The sequence below is a fragment of the Coregonus lavaretus genome, assembly GCF_964263955.1.
Source record: "Coregonus lavaretus genome assembly, chromosome: 14".
Taxonomy (NCBI): domain Eukaryota; kingdom Metazoa; phylum Chordata; class Actinopteri; order Salmoniformes; family Salmonidae; genus Coregonus; species Coregonus lavaretus.
This window is the reverse complement of record NC_140001.1, coordinates 19,440,136-19,459,180: the sequence shown is the minus strand read 5'-3', so window position 1 is coordinate 19,459,180 and position 19,045 is coordinate 19,440,136. Positions and strand designations below refer to the sequence as shown.

The following is a 19,045-nucleotide window of genomic DNA, read 5'->3' as shown; positions in this document are numbered from 1 at the left end:
AGCAGAGAGTAGGGAATTTAGGTTAATTTATTCTCTGCCAGCATAGTGAGTTTCATCATCTAGCCTAGAGGTAGATGAGGATTTTGCCAGTTAATATTTTAAACAGCTTTTTTGGTGTCCTCAACGTGTGCTGGTCTGCAGATTGTGCAGTTTCTATGATGATTAGCAAAGTAACTAAGAATGTCAGGAGTTCCCAGAGGATTGTAAGTCTTACATTTAAAGCTAGAATCCTTAGTTGCTACATCAATTTTTGGACAGGTATTGGTGGATAGGGTAGCACAAATTAATAATATATACCCATTGATTCTTGAATAATTTAATTTCTAAATGCCTCATGAGCTTAGTTCAACTGTCATTCCCCATCAGAACCCAAAACATAAGATGAAAACAACGTAGATGTAATCAAACACTGCATATAACCTCAAAACATGGTTAAAACTATAATTTGTATATAATCTCTATAATTCTTTGGAATTTTGATATCATCAGCTCTGTCTATGAATTTGAGAGTGGTTACATTTCTCCAGCCCCATCCCTTAGCTTTTTCGCGAAACAGGAGCGGGGACGCCTCTGTTTTGGTAAAAAGCTGAGGGATGGGCCTGGGGAAATGGAACTACTAAAATTCATAGACAGAGCTATGGATGCAAGGACTGACCATACATGATATCAAAATTATAGTTTTAACCATGTTTTGAGGCTATACAGTGTTTGTTTACATTTACATTGTTTACAAACATTGGAGTAAAACAAGCTAATATTATGGGTTCTGATAGGGTACGACAGTTGAACTAAGCTCATGAGGCATTTATAAGTTATATTATTCAAGAATCAATGGGTATATATCATTAATTTATAGGTCAAAAATAGATGTAGCAACTAAGGATTCTAGCTTTAAGTATACCTCTCTACGATCCAAACTCCAACACACACACCCACTGGAACATATGCACACACAGACACATGCAAGCAAGAATGCATGCATGTATGCACATACACACACCTATTGTCATTATATAGAGATGAATGTGAAGCCAAAAGCTATTTAGCATCAGTGGTATTGGCATTTGGGGCTAAGGGCTACTATAGTAAGATACACTATATATAAAAAAGTATGTGGACACACCTTCAAATGAGTGGATTCGGCTATTTCAGCCACACCCGTTGCTGACAGGTGTATAAAATTGAGCACGCAGCCATGCAATCTCCAAAGACAAACACTGGCAGTAGAATGGCCTTACTGAAGAGCTCAGTGACTTTCAACGTGGCACCATCATAGGATGCCACCTTTCCAACAAGTCAGTTCGTCAAATTTCTGCCCTGCTAGAGCTGCCCCGGTCAACTGTAAGTGCTGTTATAGCCGCGAAGTGGTAGGCCACACAAGGGACCGTCGAATGCTGAAGCGCGTAGTGCGTAAAAATCACCTTTCCTCGGTTGCAACACTCACTACCGAGTTCCAAACTGCGTCTGGAAGCATTGTCAGCACAATAACTGTTCGTCGGGAGCTTCATGAAATGGGTTCCCATGGCCGAGCAGCCGCACACAAGCCTAAGATCACCATGCGCAATGCCAAGTGTCGGCTGGAGTGGTGTAAAGCTCGCTGCCGTTGGACTCTGGAGCAGTGGAAACGTGTTCTCTGGAGTGATTAATCACGCTTCGCCATCTGGCAGTCCTACGGACTAATCTGGGTTTGGTGGATGCCAGGAGAACGCTACCTGCCCGAATGCATTGTGGCAACTGTAAAGTTTGGTGGAGGAGGAATAATGGTCTGGGGCTGTTGTTCATGGTTCGGGCTAGGTCCCTTAGTTCCAGTGAAGGGAAATCTTAATGCTACAGCACACAATGACATTCTAGACGATTCTGTGCTTCCAACTTTTTGGCAACAGTTTGGCGAAGGCCCTTTCCTGTTTTAGCATGACAATGCCTCTGTGCACAAAGCGAGGTCAATACAGAAATGGTTTGTCGAGATCGGTGTGGAAGAACTTGACTGGCCTGCACAGAGCCCTGACCACAACCCCATCGAACACCTTTGGGATGAATTGGAACGCCGACTGTGAGCCAGGCCTAATAGTCCAACATCAGTGCCCGACCTCACTAATGCTCTTGTGGCTGAATGGAAGCAAGTCCCCGCAGCAATGTTCCAACATCAAGTGGAAAGCCTTCCCAGAAGAGTGGAGGCTGTTATAGCAGCAAAGGGGACCAACTCCATATTAGTGCCCATGATTTTGGAATGAAATGTTTGACGAGCAGGTGTCCACATACTTTTTGTTCATGTAGTGTAGGTGTATTGTCTTTATTCTGTTTTCACATCTGGGTCTCTCATGGCCACCACATGTTGTTAAGTTGCTGGCTAACGTTAAACTCAGAGCACTGTGTAATTTAACCTACTATTTTTGAATGTGCTTCATTTGGGACATCCTGTTCCACTACTTCCTTGATGGCAGCCTCTCCCTCTAACCTCTACCCAAGCCCCCAAATATCCTCCAACATGTGTTCCAAATTACTGCCCTCACTTGGCCCTGTCTTTACAACATTTCCCATTTTGAAACACTCAGCAAAAAAGCTGCTCCATTTACCCTTTGAGGAAACAAGTTCAAGTCTGAAATGTGAAGGCTCTGTTAATGGTCTGCACTGTGTTTGTCTTCTAAAGAATGCCGTCACTGTGTCCATCTGAGGGAAAGGAGAGCCTGTAAAGTAGTCACCAGGCAGACCAGCTTGTGTCACTTTAGCCTGGTCCTTTCTCTTCTCAGACAAACTAAATAAAACATTCACGATGTCTGCACTCTCTGTGCCCATTCTTCCTCACATTCAGCTGGTTACACACTGGTTGGCTACCCTAAGTTACAGTATGATGGTTAGAGCTATATGACACATCTGAATATGCTTTGTGAGGACATTTTACATTTACATTTTAGTCATTTAGCAGACACTCTTATCCAGAGCGACTTAGTTATTAGTGCATTCGTCTTAAGATAGCAAGAGGCCACAACCACATATCACAGTCGTAGGAAGTACATTCTTCCTCAATAAAGAAGTTATCGACAAATGGTGAGGGGTGAGGATTTATAGCAATGCTTTTCTTTTCAGATCTGAGCACAATTTTGATCGTGCTGCATTTTCTCCTTAGAAATTGCTCTTTATTTAGACAAAATTGTCATTGATGTTCTTGAATGTGATGATGTGTGGATATGATACACTATATGTACAGTTGTGGTCAAGAGTTTTGAGAATGACAGAAGTATTGGTCTTTATAAAGTTTGCTGCTTCAGTGTTTTTAGATATTTTTGTCAGATGTTACTATGGTATACTGAAGTATAATTACAAGCATTCCATAAGTGTCAAAGGCTTTTATTGACAATTACATTAAGTTTATGCAAAGAGTCAATATTTGCAGTGTTGACCCTTCTTTTTCAAGACCTCTGCAATCTGCCCTGGCATGCTGTCAATTAACTTCTGGGCCACATCCTGACTGATGGCAGCCCATTCTTGCATAATCAATGCTTGGAGTTTGTCAGAATTTGTGGGTTTTTGTTTGTCCACCCGCCTCTTGAGGATTGACCACAAGTTCTCAATGGGATTAAGGTCTGAGGAGTCCTGGCCATGGAACCAAAATGTCGATGTTTTGTTCCCCGAGCCACTTAGTTATCACTTTTGCCTCATGGCAAGGTGCTCCAACATGCTGGAAAAGGCATTGTTCGTCACTAAACTGTTCTTGGATGGTTGGGAGAGGTTGCTCTCGGAGGATGTGTTGGTACCATTCTTTATTCATGGCTGTGTTCTTAGGCAACATTGTGAGTGAGCCCACTCCCTTGGCTGAGAAGCAACCCCACACATGAATGGTGTCAGGATGCTTTACTGTTGGCATGACACAGGACTGATGGTAGCGCTCACCTTGTCTTCTCCGGACAAGCTTTTTTCCAGATGCCCCAAACAATCGGAAAGGGGATTCATCAGAGAAAATGACTTTAACCCAGTCCTCAGCAGTCCAATCCCTGTACCTTTTGCAGAATATCAGTCTGTCCCTGATGTTTTTCCTGGAGAGAAGTGGCTTCCTCGCTGCCCTTCTTGACACCAGGCCATCTCCAAAAGTATTCGCCTCACTGTGCGTGCAGATGCACTCACACCTGCCTGCTGCCATTCCTGAGCAAGCTCTGCACTGGTGGTGCCCCGATCCCGCAGCTGAATCAACTTTAGGAGATGGTCCTGGCGCTTGCTGGACTTTCTTTGGCGCCCTGAAGCCTTCTTCACAACAATTGAACCTCTCTCCTTGAAGTTCTTGATGATCCGATAAATGGTTGATTTAGTTGCAATCTTACTAGCAGCAATATCCTTGCCTGTGAAGCACTTTTTGTGCAAAGCAATGATGATGGCACGTGTTTCCTTGCAGGTAACCATGGTTAACAGAGGAAGAACAATGATTTCAAGCACCACCCTCCTTTTAAAGCTTCCAGTCTGTTATTCTAACTCAATCAGCATGACAGAGTGATCTCCAGCCTTGTCCTCGTCAACACTCTTACCTGTGTTAACGAGAGAATCACTGACATGATGACAGCTGGTCCTTTTGTGGCAGGGCTGAAATGCAGTGGAAATGTTTTTGGGGGATTAAGTTCATTTTCATGGCAAAGAGGGACTTTGCAATTAATTGCAATTCATCTGATCACTCTTCATAACATTCTGGAGTATATGGAAATTGCCATCATAAAAACTGAGGCAGCAGACTTTGTGAAAATTAATATTTGTGTCATTCTCAAAACTTTTGACCACGACTGTACAAAAGTATGTGGACACTCCTTCAAATGAGTGGATTTGGCTATTTCAGCCACACCTGTTGCTGACACGTGTATAAAATCGAGCACACAGCCATGCAATTTCCATAGACAAACATTGGCAGTAGAATGGCCTTACTGAAGAGCTCACTGACTTTCAACGTGGCACCATCATAGGATGCCACCTTTCCAACAAGTCAGTTCATCACATTTCTGACCTGTTAGAGCTGCCCCGGTCAAATCTAAGTGCTGTTATTGTGAAGTGGAAATGCTACCTGCCCGAATGCAAAGTGCCAACTGTAAAGTTTGGTGGAGGAGGAATAATTGTATTTTTTTACTTTACTTTATTTAGTAAATATTTTCTTAACTCTATTTCTTGAACTGCATTGTTGGTTAAGGGCTTGTAAGTAAGCATTTCACGGTAAGGTCTACACCTGTTGTATTCGGCGCCTGTGACAAATAAAATGTGATTAGATTTGATGGGGCGGCAGGTAGCTTAGTGGTTAAGAGCGTTGTGCCAGTAACTGAAAGGTCGCTGGTTCTAAACCCCGAGCCAACTAGGTGAAAAATCTGTCGATGTGCCCTTGAGCAAGGCACTTAACCCTAATTGCTCCTGTAAATCGCTCTGGATAAGAGCGTCTGCTAAATGACGTAAATGTAAATAATGGTCTGGAGCTGTTTTTCATGATTCGGGCTAGGCTCCCTTAGTTCCAGTGAAGGGAAAGCTTAACGCTACAGCATACAATTACATTCTAGACGATTCTGTGCTTCCAAATTTGTGGCAACAGTTTGGGAAAGGCCCTTTCCTGTTTCAGCATGACAATGCCCCCATGCACAAAGCGAGGTCCATACAGAAATGGTTTGTCGAGGTCGGTGTGGAAGAACTTGACTGGCCTGCACAGAGCCCTGACCTCAACCCCATCGAACACGTTTGGGATGAATTGGAACGCCGACTGCGAGCCAGGCCTAATCGCCCAACATCAGTGCCCGACTTTGCTAATGCTCTTGTGGCTGAATGAAAGCAAGTCCCCGCAGCAATGTTCCAACATCAAGTGGACAGTCTTCCCAGAAGAGTGGAGGCTGTTATAGCAGCAAAGGGGGGACCAATTCATGTAGTGTATGTGGCAGATATCTGTTCTGTCTTCTGCTCTAACCAGTCATTCTGTCTCTTTTGTTAGATGATGCAGCTGACCCGCGTGTTTGCCTTATCTGTGGAGACCGTGCCACAGGCCTGCACTATGGCATCATCTCCTGCGAGGGCTGCAAGGGCTTCTTCAAGCGCAGCATCTGCAACAAGCGCGTGTACCGCTGCAGCCGGGACAAGAACTGCGAAATGTCGCGCAAGCAACGCAACCGCTGCCAATACTGCCGTCTGCTCAAGTGTCTACAGATGGGAATGAACCGCAAAGGTAAGGGGAGACCAAAGAGGCAGAGTGACAAGCAGATGAGAGCCACACATGCAGAGTCCTAGATTGTTCTAGAACCACAGATTACATTATAAGAGCTCCAACAGCTGTCAGCGCTCAATTAGCTCTGTAGGTATGTAGCTAGTGCCCTCTGCTGGATTGACTGTGTAAGTGAACGTTCTAATTTCATTGTACTATTTCCTGATTTTCTCCTGTGGCACAATCAGAGCAGCCACCACCAGGGAGAGCCATAGTACCGACGTTGCTATCGCAACCCCCAAGGAATTGGACTTTGCGTTTTGAAACCCAAACATACTATTTTAATTGTACTTTGTGTTGTGTATGCCCTGCACCTCTTCCCCATATATTTTGTTGGGGTGCTTATGGCTGTTCTTTGTGTTTTCCAGCAATCAGGGAAGATGGGATGCCAGGAGGGAGAAACAAAAGCATTGGGCCTGTCCAGGTAAATAGTCACTGCGCACTCAACTACAGCTAACTATCAGTTTCCAACAGTGCCTTTGAGATTTCAGAATTTGAATCCGTTCCTTTTCAATTGAATTTGCTTAGAACCCATTGTTGACAGTGATTTTATGCTCATATTCACATATAATTTCATTAGCTGGCTTTGAACAAGGTAATTGGGAAAATCAGCATCCCTTATTGCTTGCAGCACCAGTCATTATTTACAATGTTCCATCTATGCTATTAACATTAGATGGAGAATTAGCCATGCTTTTCAATAGTAATTTTGGCATAGCCAAGATAGAGTAATTGCCTTTAAGACTAAATTATATTGTTTTGAAATGCATGCATGTAAAGTAGTGAGTGTGTGAAAGAATGCGTGTTGGTGTGGGTTGATTGTCAAATCTCATATCAGGGAAAATGCCTTGAAGGAGATATGAAGGAGAGGAGCGGGGTGGCGAAAGAGAATACTACTTTTCAATTCACATTTCATCCTTACCTTACCTTTCGTTGTGGCTGGCAACGCGACATTCTTGTTCCACAGCTCAAATTCACCTCAAATGTCACAGTAGCCACTAGCCAGTAAGCACAAACTATTTAACAATGACAGAAACTTTTCTTCTAAAACATGTTACACTATTGAATAATGCAACCAAACCATATTACACTGTTGAATAAGGCAACAATGTGCAGACAATGAAAGGGTTTATCTTCTTGTCGGTAGGCTAATCTAAATACATTTTAGCTTCAAGACAAAAGCACAGAGTTGGTATAACAGCATGTCTTCATCAAGTCACGTTAGCCTATTAGAAATGAACGATTAACCCTCTCATATGGATATAAAAGTACAGTAGGCCTACCTTACAACATTACAACAAACCAGGTTTAATTTTTATCCTGTTTTTATAGCCTAAGCTATGCATTTATAGCCTAAAATAGGCCCATTTATTTGTGTTCTGAGAAAATGTGAATGTGATCAAATTTGGTTTATATTCAAACTTCGGGTGGCTAGGCTACCTACCTACCTTTTTAATCCACATTTATTGACTGGAATTAATCAATCACCACAATAGTGATGACATACTGTATGGGTACCTTTTTAATACACTACAACTAGGGTCCGGAGTTGGTTAGGTTAGCCTACTACCAGATCAGGAAAAACTCTGGGCCCCAGGAAAACAAATGTTACAAATGAAAAAACATATCCTATTTGGATGATCTACATTTTACATGTTTTTGGTGGTGGGGATAGGCTTCCATAGTTTTACGTGGCTCAGTGAAGCCGGAACCTACTGTGACAATTTCAGAATGTAACAGGCTGTTACTGAAATTTCAGGCAAAAACTCAATAAAACAAGTCTGAAACATTAAGAAAATGTCTATACATTTCAGCTGTTTCAAAAACATTGCTCTGCTATTACCATTTATACTGTAGGAGTTTTGGCTCAACGAGACAATTGTGTTTACACTGCCCTGCTTTAAGGGGGGCAACTGTTGGGCTAGTGTTGTGCGCTACATTCAGAGGTAGCGGTTGAGACGTAGCAAGTACGCAAGTTTACATCTGACTAATATGTGTAGCTTACGGTATTTTTACGAAAAGTGTAGTAAGTGTGAAGAGGCTCTTAGTCTTGATATGCTAATGCTCTGCAAATGGCTTTGTAGATGATGTTCTCTGTATAGTGTTTATGAGGTGGTAAGGACAGCCATGGTCCTCTATTGTTGGTACTTTAGCCTTGTGTGTGTGTGTTTTTGGTTTTACTATGCTTGTGAGGACGAGAAGTCCTCAAAAGAATAGTAAAACAAGGAACATTCTGACAAGTGGGGACATTTTGATACTCCCCACAAGGGAAAAATTATATTTTAGGCTTAGGGCTTAGGTTTAGGGTTACAATTAGGGTTAGGATTTGGGGTTAAGGTTAGGGTTAGGTTAAGGGTTAGGGTTAGGGGTTAGGGAAAATAGGATTCCCACAAGAACAGTAAAACAAACGTGTGTGTGTGTGTTTGTGTGTGTGTTTGTGGTGTGTGTGTGTGTGTGTTTCCTTGTGCCTCTGTGGAACAACTTGTCCTAGGATAATTACACCCTGGATAACAGTGTTATGTTAATCCATTCAGATGTCTCTCTCTCTCTCTCTCTTTATCTTTCTCCTTCTCTCTCTCTGCTCTCTCTCTCTCCCTCTCATTCTCTCTCTCTCAGATCACAGATGAAGAGATTGAGCGGATCATGTCGGGACAGGAGTTCAAGGAGGAAGCCAGTCTCCCGGAGCACACCTGGAGCAACAACGGTGACAGTAGTGACCACAGTTCTCCTAGCAACGGCGCCTCCGAGGGCAACCAGCCATCACCTGCTTCCACTCTATCATCCAAGTGAGTTAGCAACTCGTCTACATGAGGGAGCATCTTAACCATTTTCAGCAGTTAGTCCATGAATGAGATAATTAACTGCCCCTCACATTGTAACACCTCATAGCCTAGTTTTTGCCAAGTTTTGGCCAAGTTTGCCACAAAAAGAATGTCTGAATGCAATCTATTCAGACTTAGCAGCGATATCTGTAGATTGAATTCAGCCCATTATCTGCTGTTCTTGGAGACATGCCAAACATAGTCTACATAGTGCAGTGGTATGTATTTACATCTCTCTGTGTAACCATCAACTTATCTATATCAACCATGTACTCTGATTATGTTAGAAATGCATAGAAACAATTACTCATCAAATCTCAACAACAGAGGCACACTTACAGTGGGGCAAAAAAGTATTTAGTCAGCCACCAATTGTGCAAGTTCTCCCACTTAAAAAGATGAGAGAGGCCTGTAAATTTAATCATAGGTACACGTCAACTATGACAGACAAAATGAGAAAAAAAAATCCAGAAAATCACATTGTAGGATTTTTTATGAATTTATTTGCAAATTATGGTGGAAAATAAGTATTTGGTCAATAACAAAAGTTTCTCAATACTTTGTTATATACCCTTTGTTGGCAATGACACAGGTCAAATGTTTTCTGTATGTCTTCACAAGGTTTTCATACACTGTTGCTGGTATTTTGGCCCATTCCTCCATGCAGATCTCCTCTAGAGCAGTGATGTTTTGGGGCTGTCGCTGGGCAACACAGACTTTCAACTCCCTCCAAAGATTTTCTATGGGGTTGAGATCTGGAGACTGGCTAGGCCACTCCAGGACCTTGAAATGCTTCTTACGAAGCCACTCCTTCGTTACCCGGGCGGTTTGTTTGGGATCATTGTCATGCTGAAAGACCCAGCCACGTTTCATCTTCAATGCCCTTGCTGATGGAAGGAGGTTTTCACTCAAAATCTCACGATACATGGCCCCATTCATTCTTTCCTTTACACGAATCAGTCGTCCTGGTCCATTTGCAGAAAAACAGCCCCAAAGCATGATGTTTCCACCCCCATGCTTCACAGTAGGTATGGTGTTCTTTGGATGCAACTCAGCATTCTTTGTCCTCCAAACACGACGAGTTGAGTTTTTACCAAAAAGTTCTATTTTGGTTTCATATGACATTCTCCCAATCCTCTTCTGGATCATCCAAATGCACTCTAGCAAACTTCAGACGGGCCTGGACATGTACTGGCTTAAGCAGGGGGACACGTCTGGCACTGCATGATTTGAGTCCCTGGCGGCGTAGTGTGTTACTGATGGTAGGCTTTGTTACTTTGGTCCCAGCTCTCTGCAGGTCATTCACTAGGTCCCCCCGTGTGGTTCTGGGATTTTTGCTCACCGTTCTTGTGATCATTTTGACCCCACGGGGTGAGATCTTGCGTGGAGCCCCAGATCGAGGGAGATTATCAGTGGTCTTGTATGTCTTCCATTTCCTAATATTTGCTCCCACAGTTGATTTCTTCAAACCAAGCTGCTTACCTATTGCAGATTCAGTCTTCCCAGCCTGGTGCAGGTCTACAATTTTGTTTCTGGTGTCCTTTGACAGCTCTTTGGTCTTGGCCATAGTGGAGTTTGGAGTGTGACTGTTTGAGGTTGTGGACAGGTGTCTTTTATACTGATAACAAGTTCAAACAGGTGCCATTAATACAGGTAACAAGTGGAGGACAGAAGAGCCTCTTAAAGAAGAAGTTACAGGTCTATGAGAGCCAGAAATCTTGCTTGTTTGTAGGTGACCAAATACTTATTTTCCACCATAATTTGCAAATAAATTCATTAAAAATCCTACAATGTGATTTTCTGGAATTTGTTTTCTCAATTTGTCTGTCATAGTTGACGTGTACCTATGATGAAAATTACAGGCCTCTCTCATCTTTTTAAGTGGGAGAACTTGCACAATTGGTGGCTGACTAAATACTTTTTTTCCCCACTGTATGAGATACCAGAGCATAATTGATGGCATTTAGTGTAAGTACAGTATTTATTTGAAGGAGTATTGTGAGTGAAGTGTCTGACCATTGTGTTTTCTCTGTCCAGTCGTTCTATAGAGATGAATGGCGGCTACACGGCTGCTGTCAGGGACCAGTATATCAACACCCCCATGAACACCCCCTACCAGCTGCTACCTCACCTCTTTAGCTACGCTGCCCAGTCAGGCCTGCTGGCCCCCCAGCCCTGCAGCCTCTACCCCCAGTCACACCCCCTGGTGCTGCAGCTAGTAGCTGCAGAGGACCTGACTCCACTGGCCACCCCCATGCTGATAGAGGACGGGTGAGTAGGCCTGCTTAACCTGACATATCTGCTGAGCAATGAAACTGTGGCATGTATTTCACATAACAATTTCAGCAGACATCTATTCGGAAATGTGTTTTAGAAACGTGTGTTCCATTATACAATATTAATTTTCTGACCATGTGACCAGGTCAGCCAAAGCTCCTGGCCTAATACAATAATATGAACAGCATGCTGTTATGAATCCTGTTGATATTCATAGCCAGGCCTCTCTGTCTCCTTGTTATGTGTGTCAGGTACAAGGTGACTCAGGTGGAGTTGTTTGCACTGCTGTGTCGTCTGGCCGACGAGCTGCTGTTCCGTCAGATCTCGTGGATCAAGAAGCTGCCATTCTTCTGTGAGCTGTCCATCGAGGACTACACCTGTTTACTCAGCTCCACCTGGCAGGAGCTGATCCTGCTGTCCTGCCTTACCATCTACAGCGCACAGATCTTTGGAGACCTGGCCGACGTCACCGCAAAGTACACTCCCTCTGATGAGGAGCTGCAGGGGTAAGTACTGCCAGGCAGTGGGATCACTGTCAGGGTTAAACATTGATACTAGGGTTAACCAACCTGCCGGCCATGTGTTCATAGGTTTATTCTGCTATCAATGTATGGAAAGAGACCATTTAGCTGAGAGACCCTACTCTTATTTTGTATTGGCGTTCATGCATCAGAGGTTACAATGCCATATTGTTCGCTCACCTAGGCTTATGTTATTGTAGTATTCTTCGGAGGTGTGGTGGCTGAATATGGCTCTAAAGAGAGGGGATCATGTCAAAAGTTGAGTTGTGTTTCCTTCTGCAACAACAGCCTCCTATAGAGACCACCATTCCACACTGTCAGTTCACTATCTCTAAAGGCTGTGATGTCTCTACCATTACATACGGGTATATTGGCATTGGACGTGTGCCAAATGAACTGTCCTGTGAAGCAGAAAACTCCTCTGGACTGTGGCTAGCACAGTCTGGGCCATTATGAAATACAGGTCCGTCTTAGATTGGCCATAATACTGTGGGGGCTTAGTAGTGTGTAAATCAAACCAGAGTTATCTGACCTTATGGTACACTTGCTCCTAATTTTCAATTGAATTTACAGCTGGGTTGTGTTGCAATAGCCCATTTGCCTGCAGTTTGCCCATTCAAGGAGAAGGTGTCTGATTAACTATGGAAGTGCTAAACGGTGTGTAGGCACATGTACTAAAGATATAAGTTAAAGAGACCCAGATCTAAGGGGAGCTTTAGTGTAGAGAAAGGCATGGAGATTGATGAGTTCAGTTATTCAGTTTGACATGTTTTAGTACCTGCTCCTTAAAGCCAGGGGCGCAACTTTCACTGGGGACAGGGAGACATGTCCCCCCACATTCTAAAATTGCATTTTTGTCCCCCCCCCCCCCGTTTTATCATTGGAATGTGATACAAAACGAGGCAACGGTGTGCTTTAGGACCATGTGGACGCCTCCGAGCAGTCGGGTAGGCTGTTTGGAGTGTTTATCTGACTGGATAAAAAATTAAATAATAACACATTATGTCCCCCCCACTTCTAAAACCAAAGTTGCGCCCCTGCTTAAAGCTAAAGGAAATGTTTAGTCAGTGAGATGAATGGCCCTAATCACTTGTAGTGGATCAGGCATAATCCACTTCTCCCCCTTTAATTTCCTTATTTACTTATTATGGTCATGAATCAACTCTCACATTATCATGATTCTACTCTCTTTTAACTTTTTCTTCCTTGAAATCTTCCACTTCTGTAGCGTATGCAAGTGTGTATGAGAGCTGGTAGTCTTGTTGATTTTGTGTGTTTCGTGTGTGTTATGTTTTTGTGTGTGTCACATTTCACAATCTCACCATGTTTTTGTATGCGTCCCCGCCAGGTTCAGTGAGGATAGCATGGAGGTGATGGAGAGGTTGATCTATCTGTTCCGCAAGTTCCACCAGTTGAAGGTCAGCAACGAGGAGTACGCCTGCATGAAAGCCATCAACTTCTTGAACCAAGGTAACACACACATGCACAGCCAGCCAGACACAGCACTGTTCCAACAGGACTTAAAAAACTGCTCTGCTGCTCAGATGCTTTATTGAATAAAAAGTATGAAAATGCCACACATACTGTACATATAGCTAAGGTCCTCTCCTCAATGTGTTCCTGTCTGTCGTGCAGATATCCGCGGTCTGACTAACGTCTCCCAGTTGGAGCAGCTGAACAAGCGTTACTGGTACATGTGTCAGGACTACACTGAGTACAAGTACCCTCACCAGCCCAAACGCTTCCCTGAGATCATGATGTGTCTGCCAGAGGTCCGTTTCATGGCAGGTAAGTTGGGGCATGGGGATTGGCATGGCAGGCGGTGTATTATGACATGCTAATATAAAGGTCCATAGCAAGGTAGGCGATAGGATAATTGTTCTGTACTCACACCCTGTAAAACGTGTTTCTTTCCAGGGAAGCTGGTGAACGTTCCCCTGGAACAGCTCCCCCTCTTGTTCAAAGCAGTCTTGCACTCCTGCAAATCCAGCTTCATCAGCAACAGGACAGGAAGTTCCCCCTGTCTGACTACTATGGGTACCTGCCCCGGGAACTGAGTCCCGCCCCCCTGGCCTCAGGACCGTCCCTTTACAAGGATCTTGCCTGGGGGGTGGGGCAAGGGACTGGTCCTCCTTCCTGTGAATGTGACAAGCAACTTTTGTTCTCTATATATTTATTACACGACAGAGCTGAATGTATGCTGATTTACGCTGTGCACATGCTTCTGTACAAACTAAATGCACATAGATGCATTGGTCTTTGGAGTTTACAAGTGTGTATCCGATTGCTCAACGTGTCGGTGTTGCCATTGTTAGAACTAGATTTTAAAGATGTATTTTATTCGGAATGGGGGCGGGTATAAATGTGTTGACAAGTGTTTTGAGACTACCTCAGGAAGATGTTGTTGCTATTTTCAGGTACCTTTTTCTCGCTGTTTTGAAATGAAGAGGTTGCCCAGTCTAAATCAAATCCCTGTAAATGCTGTAAACTCCTGAATCATAGATGATAAGTAGGCCTTTACCATGACATTGACCAAAGGCATTTCTGCATATTAATTTGAACCAAAGATAGAATAGCATTCACCCCTGCAATCAACAAATGAATGTCCTGAATTTCCCACTGCTACTGGTGTATTTTCCCACTTCTTGTAGTATTTTTGTACACTCTTTCATACATAATCCATAAACAGACATCGTGTAGGGATGGGCTGGTCAATGTAACATTCCTAGTCTTTCAATGAGGTGAAATTTAGTGGGATTGTGGGATCTTCTTAGAAAACAAGCATACGGGTATTTTCTACAATCATAGACTGCGGAGCAAATGTAATTCCATGGGGTAGGGGAAGTTTATTAGCTTTAATGATTAATGTTTTTGACCAAAGTGTTATGCAAAGCTTTTTCAAGCATCACCCATAGAAGGGTGATAAGCCGATAGCTCAATGTAATGATTTCTTATCAATGAAGGACCAGGATAAGAAATGAATCAATCTGTGTCGGAGCTGAAGGGGAGACCTTCTGCTGGCCAGACAGACAGACAGACAGTGTAGCTCGTTCTCATCCTAACCCCTAATGCTGAGACACCACAGACAAGGGCCCCACTGTCTTCTCTCCTAGTTCCTGTTGCACCCATCTATTCCTCCAGACATACAACCCATCTTGGCTTTCAGCCCTCCACTGATACTTCCTTGCCCAAACCTGAGCATCTGCACATGCTCACTGGGTTGGTGATCCGATCCGCACAGTTAGGCTACAAGGAAATGCTGGCTTGTTCATTTTTACTACTACGTCTGTAGACAGTGTTGGGTTTAGAATGCTCAGGAGAGTTGGAGACATTAGGGGCGTGTCTATTAATCTGGTCTGGGTTGACAGACTAGAGGTTACTTCTGGCTTGCACACATTGTTTAAAAAAGCTATACAGAGAAATAGGTTCTTTATTTTTTAAGTATGAGACGATAATTTCAACCAGCCGTTAACCGTTTCATAACAACCATTGTTTAAAACTTTGGAGCAATGCAGTCCTTGCAATGACTCTCTTTTATGCATGCTGTGGTGAGGCAGGAGACATTCTTTGACCATGACCTTGGCAAAGTGCCCACCCCGCATGCTCCTCTCTCTCAGGTCCTTGTGGACCGGTATTTAAACAGGGTAAAGTGAGTGTTATGTATTGCATTCAGGAGTTACTCAGTGATCACCATGCTGATGTACTTCTAGGATTCGTAGTTATAGGATTCTGGACATTGTAGGTCCTTTTAGAAAGTGTTTTATTTTTCAACAATTTTTCTGTTTTATGAAAGTGGATGTGGTTTAAGGGCATGTTTTAAGACTTGCAGAACAGATTTAACTGTTGCTCCCAGTTCAGTGTTTAGCTTGTTTGGCTGAAGGTGGTCAGAGACGGGACAGAAATCAGTAAGGCCAGAGAGGTCCCTTTTTCACTCTGAGCATAACCAAGATAACCTCAACCAACAGGTGGGCTTACTATCGCTGCCTCCATCACTAGGACTACCATCTCATGCCCTCAACCACGCTTTGAATACTTTCACCAATGCAGTGTTCTTTGTTTCAGTAGTTTCAATTAGCCACCTTTCCATGTTTTGTTTTTATACATTTCATGTATTTTTTTGTTTTGGAGTGAAAAAGACCCCTATCATTTGTTTTATTTTGAAATCTTTCTGATGGATGTTGGATGTGATTCTATCAACTTGATGTCACAGTTCCAAAGGAATATAATGTTTATGGTATTGATATTACAATTCTAAAGTGTTTACGGATTGATAACTTTTACTACTACCAAAAACACTGATTTGATGAATAGAATGATATCTGCAGACAGTGAATTAAGCGATGGCAGGCAACTGTGAAACCGGTAAATATATATCCATATTTATGCATGATCTTTCCATATGCAAAGACTTTACTGTATTCCCCAGTGTCCTTTGGGACAGAAGTGATAAGGTTTCACCTCAGATATTAGAAGGGAGTCACACACTGTGGCTTCCTACTTTTCTTTGAGTTTACCATCAGTAAACAAAGCAGAGAACATTGAGGTGTTCCAGTAATGGTGGGGAGCAGCCAGCCACTGGTCTGGGGGACTCAGTACACATGGCACGCCTAAACTCAGGGATCAGAACTTCTTAGGGGACATGTGTGTGAGACCCTAGCCCAGTGCTGCTTCCCCCCTACAGTGTCACTTTGGCTATCATACGTGAATATAGAGACCCTTAGTGACAGATTCTTACTTGCAGTGGCTTTTAAAATCTAACATCACATTGCTACCTTACAACCACCTCTGTTTGCCACTTTCATGTTTTGAAATACATGTATTACAATCTCATTATTATTACTCTTTTTTTCTAGAATGTGTTTTCACCGATAATGGATATGTCATTTGCAATTTCTATACTGAAACTACCTCTTTTTTGTGTCATCACGTATCTTACTTTAACACAGGTAATGCTTTTTAAAATCATATTCATGGGTTTCAATAGCTCGGTTTCCATCCAATTGGCAACAGATTTTCATGCAAATATTAAAAAATCTGCATGAAGACAATATGCACATTTTCCCACCAGTGGTGTTTCCACCAAACAGACTTGTTACAGTAGTGCAAAGAAAATGTAATTTTTCGCTTAAGTTTTCATGTACCAAATGAAAATCTAATGTTCAATGTGTTTCCATCGCATTTTCAACAGTACGGATAGTTTTGTCACAAATACTGTTGCGTTAAATAGCAGATGTTCATACTCTGGCCTTGGCATGTGCGCTCAAGCCAACAGCTCGTACATACAGTGTAGGAAGGCTGTGTGGGTAGGCTAGTCTACATGATGAGATTATTATGGTATTTGTCAAACGGCAGTGAAGCATCGCTCATCATGTCACCAGAATAAGACCCTCAATATTTATTGGAAAGGAGCATCATGCTCATCACCTTTAACATTCACTACCCTGTGAAGTTCATCATGTTATTTAATCTGTAGGCTAATAAACTGCATGCTTTCCCGAGTCGTAGTGTGAGGACCATACATCATATCATCGTGTGACTCAAAGTTTACTTCGATATGATGGTTATTATATCAATATTTGCGCATAAAGGCGTTTCCACCTCCATTTCTTGCATAATGAATATTACTGACACGAAAAGATCCCACCATGTCGAACTAACAAATTATCTGTCGGCATTTATACAATTGTACCGAAATGTCCTGTTTCCATCACAGCTGTCGTGATTTTTTTGTTATACCGTATGACTTTACTCGCGTAAAGAATTTGAATGGAAACGTGGTTATTGCACCAATGTTCTTTATTTTGTGTCTCTTATTTTATCCAGTTACCTCTCACTGTTACTTATTGTGCATGTAAATGTTGCCTCATACGCTATTCCGTGCTACCTCAGGACAAGCTGTAGCCTTGGCCTTAGTGGGTGGGAGTTAGTTTGACCACCTTGCCACTTTACATTTACTCTGACCACTGGTTTTCTGTGATCAATCATGTATTTTCCAACAGCATGATCGATTATGTAATTTACAACATCATACCTCACTGATCAATGAAAACTGACCTTATCTACCACCTTGTCATGATTACCATACCAAAGAATTTCGACTGGATTCTCAACTTGAATCAGTTTTCTTTGTACACTGTCATATTACTAAGTACTGTATTCCAATCAATATATTGTGTTCCTTTACTATATTGATATAGGTGTTATGATGTACCAAACAATCTACTTGTGAAGTGTAAAGAGTGAAATGATCAGTATCATGTTTGATATTTATAATGCTGCTTGTGAGTGATTATCAATTAGAATGTAACTGGCCAAACTGCCATTTACTGTTGTTTACATGTTTTTCCTCACTCCTCTCAACAATAACTGATGAATGAGCTTTGTGTTATAACAGTGTTATAACGAGCTTATTCAGTGTTATAACAATTCATTCACGGAGGCTACTCATCAGCGACCCCACAATGGGGAATGTCCAAGGCAACTAGAAGAGCAGATATAATCATAGCATATCTCTGGGGACAACGTTTTAATGTATTTCCATTGAATGTGAAGATGCCACTAGATATGCAGATGAAATACATGACATTTTTATCTGCCATGTTTTTTGTTTCTTAAATCTTTTGAAAAACCTTTCTCCTCTGCTCGTGTTACTACCTGTGATGAATGTGATCCATACGTGTTAAATGCATGTTTAGAATGTGTTAGGATTTGAAACCAAATAAATGTGAACGTTATGCAACTGTGACATTGTTGTCATGTCAAGCATTATTTAACTGATAGTGAACATTGTCAAGATATGCTTCACTTATGTGTTTGATGCTTACTTGATATAAAAGATAACAGTTGCTATTTGATAATTCTGTCTGATGGTACTAATCTTATCAATACATGTACATCTACACTCTTAGAAAAAAAGGTGCTATCTACAACCTAAAAGGGTTATTCGGCTGTCCCCATAGGAGAACCCTTTTTGGTTCCAGGTATAACTATTTTGGTTCCAGGTTGAACCCTTTTGAGTGCCATGTAGAACCATTTACACAGAGGGTTCTTCATGGAACACAAACGAGTTCTACCTGAAACCAGAGGGTTCTCCTATGGTGACAGCTGAATAACCCTTTTGGAACTTTTTTTTCTAATAGTGTAGGGTTTTAGTGACACACACTCTCTGGCATTTGAAGCCAGTCAGCAGATTTTGGATGGGCCTAATCTGTGTGTCC

General features: G+C 42.4%; 1 protein-coding gene across 1 annotated transcript in view; it reads left to right on the top strand.

Moving 5' to 3' along the window:
* The window catches only part of LOC311141600 (nuclear receptor subfamily 6 group A member 1-A-like), a 125,802-nt gene extending 107,229 nt beyond the window's left edge, over positions 1-18,573 (top strand). The window contains exons 4-11 of the mRNA XM_084176976.1: positions 5,942-6,172; positions 6,577-6,632; positions 8,825-8,994; positions 11,068-11,301; positions 11,559-11,813; positions 13,177-13,298; positions 13,464-13,616; positions 13,746-18,573. Of these exons, the coding sequence (XP_084033102.1) occupies positions 5,942-6,172; positions 6,577-6,632; positions 8,825-8,994; positions 11,068-11,301; positions 11,559-11,813; positions 13,177-13,298; positions 13,464-13,616; positions 13,746-13,885 (1,361 nt within the window). The 3' untranslated portion in view covers positions 13,886-18,573. The remainder of the gene's footprint in view (positions 1-5,941; positions 6,173-6,576; positions 6,633-8,824; positions 8,995-11,067; positions 11,302-11,558; positions 11,814-13,176; positions 13,299-13,463; positions 13,617-13,745) is intronic.
* Positions 18,574-19,045: the final 472 nt, after the last annotated feature.